Source organism: Meleagris gallopavo, chromosome 7, assembly GCF_000146605.3.
Source record: "Meleagris gallopavo isolate NT-WF06-2002-E0010 breed Aviagen turkey brand Nicholas breeding stock chromosome 7, Turkey_5.1, whole genome shotgun sequence".
Taxonomy (NCBI): Eukaryota; Metazoa; Chordata; class Aves; order Galliformes; family Phasianidae; genus Meleagris; species Meleagris gallopavo.
The window spans coordinates 18334988-18348432 of NC_015017.2; the positions used below are offsets into that span (position 1 = coordinate 18334988).

At 37.7% G+C, this 13445-nt stretch overlaps 1 protein-coding gene across 1 annotated transcript; it reads left to right on the top strand.

Annotated features, from left to right (window-relative positions):
- The first annotated feature begins 1342 nt into the window (after positions 1 to 1342).
- LOC104911697 (lymphocyte antigen 75-like) lies at positions 1343 to 11956 on the top strand. Its single transcript, XM_010713663.3, has 11 exons — positions 1343 to 1446; positions 2021 to 2092; positions 3440 to 3563; positions 4930 to 4965; positions 5204 to 5379; positions 6422 to 6486; positions 6996 to 7072; positions 8162 to 8298; positions 9314 to 9419; positions 10627 to 10787; positions 11479 to 11956. Exons 1-11 carry the CDS (start codon positions 1390 to 1392, stop codon positions 11629 to 11631), a joined length of 1164 nt encoding a protein of 387 aa, XP_010711965.1. The 5' UTR covers positions 1343 to 1389; the 3' UTR covers positions 11632 to 11956.
- The last annotated feature ends 1489 nt before the right edge of the window (positions 11957 to 13445 follow it).

Consider the following 13445-nt stretch of genomic DNA (forward strand, 5'->3'; position numbering starts at 1 on the left):
TTTTGGTGCTGCTCTATCAGCTGTTTCAGGCACAGGTTAGCATCTTTATGGTGATATGTGTGGGAAGGCAGTGACACAATCTTAACAAAGAGTTTATTTGTGTTGCCCTGGGATTTCTTAGCAATTCTTATGCTGTTAAGCTTGGTTTAGGTCCATCCCTCTACATAATAGACTTACGTTCACAAACTTGCCAACTTCTGTCTTAAAATCAGTCTGATAGTTTGTCACCACTATTTTTTTAGAAGCCTTCTCCAAACTCTGACCTCTGCTGGCCAGAAATCTCTTTCGCGTTTTGAGTCCAGATTTGTTTCTGAACTGTGGTTCCTTCAGTCACGATGTACTTTTTCCTCATAAAGTTATTCCTCTTGGGGGCTCAGTGTCCTAATTTGTTGGTAAGAGTAATTATATGCCTTCCCCTTTATTTTTAAATGCTAGAAAAGAAAACCTCTAGTTCTTCTTAGTAAGCTAGTATCTTAAATGTTCTGCATAGCTTCAAATATCCTTCTCTATGCTTGGTACAACATCGGTTCATGTAACAGCAGTCCAGATAAGTGTTTACAGAAACCCTCTACTGTGGCATTGGTGCTTTTTTATTTCTGTCAGAACACATGGAGTATGTCTCCCTGATACTTCACTGCAGTTGGGTTTCATGTTGGCTGTAATTTCATTAGAAAATTGTGGTTTTTCTCTCTGCTGCTTTCAGCAGTTACCAACTCTTACTTTTCTTGGGCAGGCTAGCAGATTGGAGTGAATTGTCTTAAGCTTCAATATCTAGAACAAAAATGGTATTTCAAAAAGTATAGGCTGCAGCACAAAACTAAACTTGCAGTTTAACTGACTGTGCCCCTTCTATGGAGTTGCAAAGTTCAAATATGTACCTGTGCTTGGTTTGTTTATGTCACTGACAAACCTGAGGGGGAAAAGAAGTCCACTGTTTTGTGTGAATAGAAGTTTTCGTGTGGTTTGAGGAAGAGTGTGTTTGAGAGAGGTGACCTGGAGGTGGATGAGGAGAAGCAGACCAAATAACCCCCTGTGATAGACTGGGAAAAAGTATGGAAAAGAGACCTCCATTTCAAGTGACAACTGTTAAAGTGGTGATTCACTGAATGAAGGAATTACCTGATTTACTTCTCTTGCCTTGACCTCAGAGAAAACTAACCGACACATCTTCCTAAATGGAAATGCAAGGAGGACCAACCCTCTAGGCCCATTTTCTGCTTGACCTGCTACAATGTACAGTGGTGAACTTCTGGCCCTTGATACTAAGTATTTGCTTGATACTAAGTAATGCAATTCCTTAGTCTTTCTGTTAGATGTGTTGATACATATAGTTGGCATAAAAAAATTATTTTGTTTCTTCACAGTAATGACAGATGGGTATGGATTGGAATGAATAAGAGGAGTCCAGATTCTTTGGGAACCTGGCAATGGAGTGATGATAAACCCGTAAGTTAACTTTTAACCAGGAAATGTCATGTCCTGATTTCTTGGACTAGATTGAAAAATTAATTTACAAATGCTTCAGCAAAATTATGGCACATCTTTCAACAGATGAATAATTCAGAGACTTGTGCACTTAAGTGCCATTATCCAGGCAGCTTTCCAATTAAAGCCATATCTTTTTCCAATTAAAAACATATCATTAATAAAGTTAACCTGATATCTGTCTCAATCACGTTAAAATATTTTAATGGAAATATAGTAGTAAATATCTAAGAGCTGGTGGAGGGAAAAAGGTGTCTTAATGCAACAGCAGAGGGAAGAGTTTATCGGTTTATTTTGATAGAACAGTCTTCTCCAAAAATGCCTTCTTAACTGGCGTTGATTTTATTTGCATGAAATTGTGAGAGTTTTTTAAATTTATTTTTCCTCTACGATAAGAGGAAAACTCTCTGATGCAATTATTGCCTTTTAATGTGCATTCTAATGGTACAAAACCTCATGGGATCACAAGTTTAAAGAGGCTACCATAGCAAAAATAGTTCTGAAGTAATCATTCTTTCATCCTGTCCTCTTGCAGGTAACTAGTCTTGTCTTGCCACACGATTATCTGGAAGATGAGTATGACACGAGGGACTGTGTTGCTTTAAAGGTTAGTTTCAAGGTTTTTAATAATGGCAGCATGTTCATACATAAAAGTACTTGGAAGAAATACTCCTGCTAGCTGTATATTGAATTTAGGTTGACTGATGAAGAATTTTTCTTTGTAGAGTAAAAGGCTGCTGATGTTCCCTTCATTAATCTATACCTAGTATTGCATTTCCCTTCCTCAAGCAGTTTTAATGAACTGAGTGCTTTGCAAATGCTGATCTGTCATAAGACTTCTTCTGAACTACAGAATATTTTAACACTATTTTCTGTTTCATAATACCATGCTATAAATCCATTGAATATTATACATAACACTTAAGAACATAACATGGAATCTTAAAGAAAAAAAAAAAAAAGCAAAAGAAGAAAAACCAACCAGAACTCTAAAGTAACTTTTAAATCTTGATTCGTTTTTTCTGAACTACCAATAAAGAATATGATTGAAACAGTGTAATGGAATGCAGTAGCCAAAGTAGAGCGTGTATGCTTGTGTTTGCTGTATTTCTTTACTTACTTGTGAAACAGAGTGTACTTGTTTCAGTTTTTCATTCAAGATGTTCTTCGTAGCTTATTTATTATTTCAATCTCAATGGCATGAGTTGTAATATGGCCTTTAACTATCCTAAAGCATCACCTGACTTTGCAGATCATTCCAACACTGCCCATTATATTAACCTACTTAGAACCACTTCAGCTTTTCCGACTTATTGCAGGAAACAATACTTGTATTCCTTTGTTTCTATTCTCAGCCATTTCCCCTCATTTTCTTCCCCTGTGTTTGTGATCATAAAGTAAGAAGCTGATGTAAGCGTGAGACAAGGAGAGCACTTTGAAGGAGGCATTGTGAATACAGTAACCTCCCTCCTTTACCTGCTAGATCTAGATATGTGCTCTTTTCACTAAATGAAACAAAAGTCTCCTTACTGGGGAGACCAGCAAGACTTGATTGTAAGAAATAATCTTATATTAAAATATTATTTCTATTCTAATTCAGATGGGTGCTTCTTCTGAGGAGAAATGAGGTTTTTTTTTCAGGGCAAAGAGTTGTAACAGAGAATTCAATAATAGGCAGAGACAAGACCCCTGTGCCACAAAAAAAATGAAGGAACAATGTTGCAAGGAAGGGCTTCTGTACGTAGACTAACCTTAAAGGCTTTATCCAGTTGCTTCATAAGCTTGGCTAGCATCGAGAGTTACAGTTTAAAACTTAAATCTGCTCAGTTTTATAAAGCAAGTTGCGTGGAATGTACATGGTGACTTTGCCAAAGTACTTTTGTAATACAATTTCATTTCACGTTTCAACAGTCCATATCATACTAATTCTATTCTCTGTTCCTATTTTATACAGACCTTTCAGTTTTCAAGGAGATCATTTTGGAGATATTATTTCCATGAAGGCAGAGACCTGGAGTTTTATTTCAAGCCTTTTGATTGTGAGGCTAAACTCGAATGGGTCTGCCAGATAACTAAAGGTAAACTGCATTTACATGCATTTTGTGTAAAAGAGTTTGTTTACAGGTTTTTAGTCCCCTTGTGTTAACAGTTTTGGAAGTTGGTGGAATTTGAAATTGAGCCTTAAGTAATTTAGGTCTAACTAGCTGAGAGTAGGTCAGCACATCTGAAATATTGCTCATGATCAAATTGGAAGATATAAAATAGGCAGCAGAGAAATACAAGCAGGAACTAGGGTAATAAGCTTCAGAAAGACATAATTTTTCTTGGTATTCTAAAAGAAAAAAAAAAAATCTGCTACTGAGCCATCATTATTGCCCTCTAGCAGAAACTTTCCTATGTTTTATTATATTTCCTATGTGAACCGTTAGAGGTCAGTACATGAGATGCCTTGCCTGTGCCGTAGGCAGTGTACTTAGAATGCTCAAAGACACATCAGAAAATGACCATGAGAAGGATGTATTATCACTGTTCCTTTATTCCTTCTTTTCCCGTGAAGCATGAAGTGACTTCTCAGTAGGTGAGATGATAGAATCAAGTGGTACTTGTAACTAAAAGACCACAGACATCTTGGGTATACAGTTTGCTTCTTCCTCAGGTGAATGAGCCTCTTTAATTCTGGTAAAGTTGCTGAAGTAGCTCCTCATTGTAGTGGGACAGAAGAGTCGAAGTGCAGAGGAATGGCATGGCATCTCTGCACAGATCCACATTTTTCATGCAGTATGAGAAGTGCTGTAATCCAGAAGGCTTTTGTGCTTTAGTAGATCATTAAAAGGCATTTTAGGGCATGAAATTTTCCTGTCCTAGGGGGACATAGTTAGGTAAAATATTACTTTGATGCTTATATCTTTCTTGGGAGCAAAAAAAAAAAAGACTCACAGATGTATTTAAGAGTGAGGTATGGAAAGACTTCACTCATTTTTAATCAGCATGTTTTAGACTATTAAACCTATGCAAGACTTCATCCTCCTTGTTTTTTCCCTTCATCGTGCATACTGTGCTGAGGAGGGGTTTGGCCTCTTCTCCCAGGCAACAAACAGGACCCAGGGAATCGGCCACAAGTTGTACCAGAGGAGGTTTAGGTTAGACATGAGGAAAAACTTTTTCTCTCAGAGAGTGGTCAGGCACAAGAATGGCTGCCAAGGGAGGTGGTGGAGTCGCTGTCCCTGGCAGTCTTCAAGAGGCGCCTGGATGAGGAGCTACAAGATATGGTTTAGTTTGTGGCAGCAGTGGTGATGAGAAGATGGTTGGACTTGATGATCTTGCAGGTCGTTTCCAACCTTGTGATTCTATGACTGAGAAGCATGAGTATAACAAATCACTCCTGTTATGCATGAGCACAGTTTCACTAGAACTGGAAGTGACTGTTCCTTTTTTCTCTGCCAGGTAGCACTCCAAAGACACCTGAGTGGTATATACCAGGTAAATGGACTTTTGGATACCCTTCAACTTTATATAGTTACTGCTGATATATATTTTACTAGTTTTGTTGCATCACTACCGTAATGCCTTTTGGGTAACAGCAGATGTCATGACTGATAGCATTTAAGTGCAAGAATGAGTGTTGATTCTTTCTAGTGTCAAACTTAAATTTATTATATTAAGAAAAAGAAACGAGTTTCTCAGAGTTGATTTCTAATGCAGCACTTCTTCTGCATAGATGAAATTGGAATCCACGGAGTCCCACTTGTTGTTGATGGAGCAGAGCTGTGGTTTGTACCAGATAAAAACCTGAGCTTTCAAGAAGCTATTTCCTACTGTCAGAAAAATGATAGTGAATTGGCCTCTGTGGAGTCTTACCCAAAACTCAGGACAATACTATCTCAGATAGAAAAGGTAAGGAAGTTGAATCTATCTAACAGATACTTTTCACTACAGGGAAGTTTTGCTGCCAGCTTTTCCAATATTAAAACAATGTTAATTTCCTTTCTCGTTCTATTGGCCTTAATTGTTTTCAATTGTATTTAAAAGAAAAAGATCAGTTGAAACAATACCATGTCGGTATTGTAAAAGAATTCTTAAATTTAAGAGTAGCCTCAGATACTGGAAAAAAAAAAATCTCCAAATGAAGAGAAAATCTCTCTTCATTTGTACACACTACATTTTCTTCAAATATTTGACTAACAATTGCCCCAGCTATTAATTTTACTCATGGGATAGCACATAATTTCTTACCTGAGGAGAGGATTTAATTAAAAATGCAATGATGGTCTGATAGCCTTTACAGAAAGGGGTTTGTGGTGTTCATTGCACGTAAGTGCATTCTTTTAAGGAATCTTACAGAAGCATTTCATGTTTCAGCACCTCTCTTAGTGCCTGTCTTCAGGCTTGTGAGGAAATAGCACTTTCCGAAATCAGCAGTTTGTAAGCACTCTCAGTAAAGTTTCTTCTGACAATTTTACCTGGAAGTAGAGTGGCAGGAGAGGCTGAAGATTTGACCTTTTTAATCTCTACCCTATTCACAATCTATTCATTGGTGGACTGCTGGAAACACAGAATTACTCTGTGTAAGTTCCTGTGAAACCATGTCTGCTTTGGGTTGCTTGCAGCCGTGTCCTGGTTGTTTGGTAGCACTGCTGCTATGAATTTTGCAGGAGTGATGTTTCTAGCACGTACTCATGAGAAACCTTGTAGCACTCTCTTAGCTTTGTTCCTCACAGTGGAAAATACAAGCTTTTTTTTAATAGTAGGTGCAGGCGTCCATTATTTTGGCACATTCATATCTATCTGTATCCTTCTCTATTCTTGAAGAATTATAATTCTTATACATTTAAAAACATATTTTAAATCAAAGTGAATTTTGTCATTGGTTTATTGACGATGGGAGTCTGGAGAGCTGTTTCTGTAATCTCTAAAATTACCTTTTTTTTCTCCACAGTTATCGAACAGTGAACAGAAGTGGTGGCTGAAGTTTATTGATTATGGCTACAGCTATCATTCACCGTATGTAGAATACTGCTTTATTCTAAGCTTGACCCAGTTAGGTAATGTTGTGGAGAACTTATGCTATAGTCCTGTAGAGCTGGGATGCCTCACAGCAAAGGCTGCACTGTACAAGGCTGCTGCAAAGGATCATGGGCTTCTTACAAGCAAAATCTTAGCTTTCCAGAATACTGTAGCAGTACACTGCCTTCCAAAATACTTTAGAAAGGCTCTTGTTCATTATGCTCTCTTGTCTTGACAGCATGCAAGCAATTGCAGCATGCAGTGAATAATCTACCCTTGTTCTGCACATTTCCTTAATTTGGGCATGGTACTACTACATAACTGCTGAACCTACCAAATATTTGTTCCTGGTCTAGTTTCTTCCCATGTCCTTTCCAGTGTTGTAGGGCATCTCCTAGAAACAGTTCTCAGCCCAGATTTTTGTATGCACTGGCTCTGTTCCTATCAGAGTTTCCATTTGACGATCACAATGGATTGGAGATTGACTCTGAAATGTTTGTATCCAGTTTACAGTTATTTCCACGCTTCCATGATCGATCCCTGAGGGACTGCTGGTATGTTTCTAGGAAGAGCTGGTATAGAGGTATGGTTATTTTTATTCTTCTGCCCTTCTAGTCATTGTTATGAAGTAATTACTATTCTGCTGAAACTCTGATACAGATTGCAAATTGATAATGAATTAGGAGCAAATATCTTCTTGACAACAATCTGATTCAATTTTGAATCATTTATTTCTTGTTCTTGGGAGAAGCCATGATAATATTTTTTGCCAACCAGAGGGAAATGTGAATTCAGAAAACAACTTTTTTGATTGTTAACAATGATTGATCATTAACTCCTTTTGTAAATTAATTAATTGGATGAAATCTTTTTTTTTTTTTTTTGGTCTGTTTTCCTTTTTGTGCATAAGCAATATATTCTAAGTTGTGAAAATTAAGTGTTAGAGTACCTTGACTGAATACCTGCAACTGCATGTCCAGCTGGAGATGTAAATTTCATTAAGTAGTGGAGTCCTACTGCAAGAGCTAAACAAAGTAGTGGAAATGCCTACCTTGTGGTATTCAAAGCTGTTTGCTATCAGCAATGAGTCATACTGGGGAAAAACCAGTATGTGACCTCTGGAGACTAAATAGTTACCTCATCTATTATCGTTTTCCACTTCAAAGCATATTTTTCTGTTTTATACTGCTGACGTGTTTCCATCTCTGCTAACCAAAAAATCTTATTACCTAGGAGGCCAGTTTAGTTAATTTTGAAATAATGGAAAGCAGTAGTACAGGGCAGACTCTCAATATTTCTTTTGGCTTCAGTGGGTTTCAGAGCACGCACCTTCTATGCTAGAAAATGCAATTAGTCCTCATTCAAAATCTTTTTTTAAATCGAACTTTTATCTGTTGGAGTTACCTCCACTTATGTGAAGTGTTGCAACTCAAAGTAAGAGATCAGAATCTGTATCTGTAAGAAGAGTACATTATTGTCTGATATATAAAGCATTTACGTTTGTCTTTTACTCTGCTGTTACTTTTCAAGCTTTATGTTATTTCGTACTTCAGTGTGGTTGTACTGAAAAGGACTGTGCTTCAGAATGGTCTTTTTCATGTCCACGTATGCATATAAGCAAGAGTATGATAGAAATTGTCATAACTGTTTTTCGAAACTTACTTTTTTGCAGACTACCCAGTTAACTGTAACATGAAGCTGCCCTTCATTTGTGAGAAGAATAATGCCTCCTTGCTGGAGAAACACGATCCCAGTTACCGCCCAGTCACAGGAGGTTGCCCTAAGGGTTGGCTTCGATTTCGGAATAAGGTACAGAAATAATACAGTTCAATGATCAGTACCTATCTTTTGGAGATCGGTAAGCTGGAGTGCTCTGCTAAAAGGGAAAATGAAGTATGTTTAGGAATGAACCGTGGGATTCCTTTTGGAAACTATGTGCAGTGATTTAAAATCATCCCCTCTAGTTGTCTGTTGCGTATGCAGAATTGCTGCTTCTTATTTTCAAAGCAGTAATTTCAGGATTTTCATTTTTCCCTCACCACATGGTGAAGTCCAAGAATTTTGGTTTTATTGTCTAATCTTGGGCTCTGTTTTTAAGAAAAGGATTAGAGAAGAAGAGATAAGATTTCTGTGGCTGAAATATCTTGGTTCTCTTGATGAGTAATCATATGCAGCCAGCAAGCTGGCAGGTGTTCTGCTTCGCAAGCCACTTTAGGGATTTCACTTGATTAGAAATTAGAAGAAGCTTTTTAATAAGGGACCAACCAACCAGAAGTGAGAACCCGTACTGTAGTAAATTTCAATTCTATGTTTCAAGGTAGTCATTTGAAATCTTAGTGAGATTGTGATTCCTCTTTTGTGGCCTGCTGCTGTTCTCTGTACATAGACAGGAGGGCGCATCAAACCTGGCACGTTACACTTGCCAAGGTTTGCCGCTTTATATCAAATGATTGCAGAATATAGCTTTTGAGTTCCCAAGTTGTTTCTCTCACAATATAGTAAATTACAATAAAAGAAACTTGGCCCAACCCAATTGACTTTCACATATGAACTCTCTTTCTTAAAACAGTACATGATCATGACGTAGCTAATTAAAAATTACTGAATTCTGATCCTCAATGAATGAGGGACTATTCATTGGTCACTTTTATATTTAGTTATTCTGTTAATATAACCAGGAGGGCGTGCAGCTGATATCAGTCCCGTTTCCGAGAAAAAGTAATTATTAATTACAGAACATGAACTGAAATTTTAAGGTTGGTTTTCTTATCAGTTACTTCTTAGGAAGCAATAGCACAACGAAAATTGTACGTTTCTTTTGCAGTGCTTCCTAAAGATGAAATCTGAGTTCTTAACGTTTAATGCAGCTAATGAAAAGTGTGTAACTTTTGGAGGCTCTCTTCCATGCATCTCAAGTCAAGCTGAGCAAGGTATGGTGAGCTGGGGGCACTTGTGAATGCGCAGCTTCTCTTCCAAACTCAGTATAGTTCTGCTTAAGAGCTAGAGCGTAAAATCTCTTGCTTCTGTTAAGGTGCACCAGGAGCATTGTAAAAATCCAAGACGAGATTAAAAATGCGTTGTCTGTTGTTTGCTGTGCTAGAAACCTAAGATGGAAATATGGTCAGCAAGCATTTTAACTTAACCTGTTGTAAAAAAAAAAAGGATAATAGATGGAAACACTCCCATGTTTTGGTTTGCAACTTAAAAATGTAACTGGCACGGTAGTCTTAGTACTTTAAAAGCCGTAGTTGTTGTTGTGTCCCGTCACCAAGCCCTCAATTGCAAAATCCACATATGTGGAATGAACAAAGGTGCTATCCTAAAGAAGCGTGCCTCTTTCTGTGGGCTCCTTCGGTGGCCTTAGGAGGTAGCTAGTTCTGACACGTAAATCTTCCATGGGTTGGTCTAGTTCAGAAAATAGGCCAAGGCCAGCCTGGCATTTGGCCAGGAGGTAAGACACATCAGCAGTAGCTAATTACATAGCTTCAATTTGTTTTCCTAATCTAGACAAGCTCAGCAAATGCCTTTGGTGCCTGGGGGTTCACTGAAGGCCATTGTTTCATTCCAAAATGCTCAGTAAGAGGGGTCTGAGTTTTAAGGTTTCCTTGCTGATTTTTTTTTCCATTTAATTCTGGCTTCTTTTTCCAATCCTACTTACTTTGGTGGGGTCAGCAAACTGCTAGAATCTAAGAAATGTTTCTGCTTTACAGGGTACGTCTCCATCTTTCTAGGTGGGAGACATGACATCCTCCATCAGTTTGGAGAGGGTGGGGGGGTAGTTCTTCCACAGAGAGACAGTAGAAAATCTTGCAGACTTGTGGAAAAACATCTTCTGAAATTTTTTTAAATGCAAGGATAGAAAGTACTGGATGCAAAGCCAAGTTAAATACACTGCTTACTCCTCATCTGAAGATTTGGAGGACTAATACAAATAGTCTGCTCTGTTCAGATAGAAGATAACACACCTGGGGTTGATTACAAAAGGAAGGGGTGATGAGCATTTGAAAACCTTGAGGGTCTAGGAAAATGAAGCTAATAAAAATGGAGTTGCATTTCCTTATTAATGCAAAGTGTTTTTCAAGTGTTTGCTGCTGCTGTCTGAACCACAGTATGTACATTTACGATTTTGTCCAACAGATTTTATAACATCCTTGCTTCCTCAAATGCCAAGAGATATTTGGATTGGTTTGCAGTTTTTGTTCAGCACAAGAGAAAACAAGTGGATAGATGAGAGCAGACTGTTGTATAGTAACTTTCACCCACTCCTGACAGGAAGACTGAGGAAAATTCCACTGGATGTAAGTTCTGACTTTGGACTATTAGATTTCTCTGGGCTATTGACTATTGAAATTTTGAATATTGGTTGTATCAAAAAAGAAAAAAAAAAAAAGACCAAAAGAAACAAAAAAAAAACAGATCAATTCCCCCAGATGGTGACTTTAATTGGCAAACAGTGACTGACAGCAATGGAATTCTGTTTATTTGGACCTTTATTTGAATGATGTCTTCTCAGTTGAAATACAGAACACTGAAATGTAAAGGAAGAAAACCCAAACAACTGTTTAATGAGTCGTCTGTAATTGCTATCTGTAATTTATAGACTATGTAAATATAGTCATCAAAAAGATGCCATCAATAATTATTGATTCACTTTAGAATGTATCTGTAAACCATCATACATTGGTATTTGGCTTGCTGTTCTACCATGGTGAATAATAAATGTAATGGATTCACACCCGCAAACAAGATTTATTTTAAGCATTATTTTTTTAAGCATTAATTTAATATTCTTCCCCCATATCTAGCTTACAAGTTCTTTTTGAGTCCAAGCACCTGGTAGTGTTTGTAAAGTAGGCAGACTGTATTACACCACTCCTTTGAATGTTCTTAAACAAGTTCAGACAGATCATGTTCTCCTAGCCTTATGTTTTCTATACAAGTATGTTTATGCCTTATTTATAGTCTGATAAGTGTATCTCTGGTTTTCAGCTTTTTGATGAAGAATTTAACAATCAGTGTGGTGTAATCCTCAATGATCCCAAGTCTCAGTATGTTGGAACATGGAATTTCACTGCTTGTGCTGACAGGCACTTCTTGGGTATATGCCAGCGTCCTATAGGTAAGTCTGGAGAGTCAAAATAAATTAGAGCTAGAGCTTGCTGTTAAGATGTGTGCCAGAAGACCTTTTAGGTATGTATAAATCATTGCATTTGAAGAGCAAGATGCTTATGGACTGTGAGCAGGTAAACTCTGGAAAAGCGTATTGTGTGAAGGGTGATCTGGGGAAATTTTTTTCCAACTATTTAGAGTTTTCCCTTTTTCATCACCCTGTTCTCTTGAGAGACTCTGTGTGGTTTCACTAAAATCATTCGTAAGCCTATCATAACTTTAGCATTCTGTGGGTATTGATGCCGTGTACATCAAGGGCTGGAACAAGCGATTCCTTCCTCCTCTGTAGAACTGTGGCAGAATTGAAATTCTGGAAAAAAAAAAAAATATCTCACAATACTTCCATCCAACTTAAACATCTCTGCTTCTTAGCATTATCAGAATAAGTAGTATCATGTACTCATGAAGCTAAGATCAGTATCCCAGAGCAAACCTTGCAAATCTGAACTTAGAATAATATTCTAATGCAGCTGTGTAGGTTAGTCGGCACCGTGTACTGGAACTGGATCAAACATATATACCTACTCTTGCATTAATTACTGTTATGGGCTAATATTCAGCATACTCACTTTTGAGTACATTCCTCTATGCAAATAATCCTCTTAAGTAACTAACATGCTACCTTCCTTTAAAAAAGAAAAAAGGAAGTTGTGCAAAACGAACACCCAAGAAAATAACCACCTTCTTATTTCTCAAATAGGCAAAGTGATTTATATCCCCACAAAAATATTTTCTATTCCAGTGCCAAAGATTTTAGTAATACCAAGCATCCAAATTTAAAGCTTTGCTAGGTGAGTTGTAGTCATAGAAAATGAATTTTTATTTAAAAGGAAGTTGGTGATATATCTATGTAGATCAATGTGTTGTCTGCCTGGGCTAACCAAAACATCATGCACTTCTCCTAGCCAGAGCTGTAGAAGTTGTAATGAGAGAAGATTAGGGACTGCCAGTTTATATGTCTGTCCTGGTCATTAGTGATACAGATCTTAAGAAGATTCAGGTTGGAATGTTGCAAGGACAGCTATGAGACCAATCCCTGTTGCCTTGAGCTTTATCCTATAGGAAGAAAGATAACTTCCAGTTCCATGGAAGTCTTGGTGTGATTGTGATTTGCACAATTTCTTAAGATGCTGTATAATCAACGAATGTATGGATGTTGTAATTAAGAAACACACAAGGAAGTTAGGCTAAACAGGTTATTGCGCTAAAGAAGAACGGATGGAAAGTTTACCCCTGTCCTGGGCTCGCTGAGAAGACTCCAAGAAGAGCAATCTCCAAGAGTTCCTTCCTCACTGGCAGTCAGCTCTTAAATGGGGTCTAAGAGAGGTGCAGCCAGGCTTCACCCCTTCCAGCAGCACAGGTGAATTGCCTTCACCTGTGTTTCCAGGGCTGATTCATTGCTTGCCTCAGGTGGTCAATCAGAGGTTCAGGCCGTGATACAGATTCCCATACAGATGCTCATAATCAGCAATTACTTATTTTCTCTTTCAGAAATGAAAATTTTCCCTAGTAACTTGTTTCCGCTTTGGATAGCCCTTGATATGTGATGACAGTTTTGGTTCCATGGTTCTTATTTGGAAGCTGTATATTAAGTGAAAGCATTTGGCAGCAGAAACAAAAACATGCGAACAGTCTGTTTCAGCCTTGTCACTTCTATGGTTTATTGAAAGCTGTAAATAGTGCATAAATATCATATTTCTATGATGTTTCTCAGTTCTTATGTTTTGAAAAATGGCCTGTCAGCCTATCAATTAGCCATTTTTATGCTATTATGAGTGTTGTTTTTT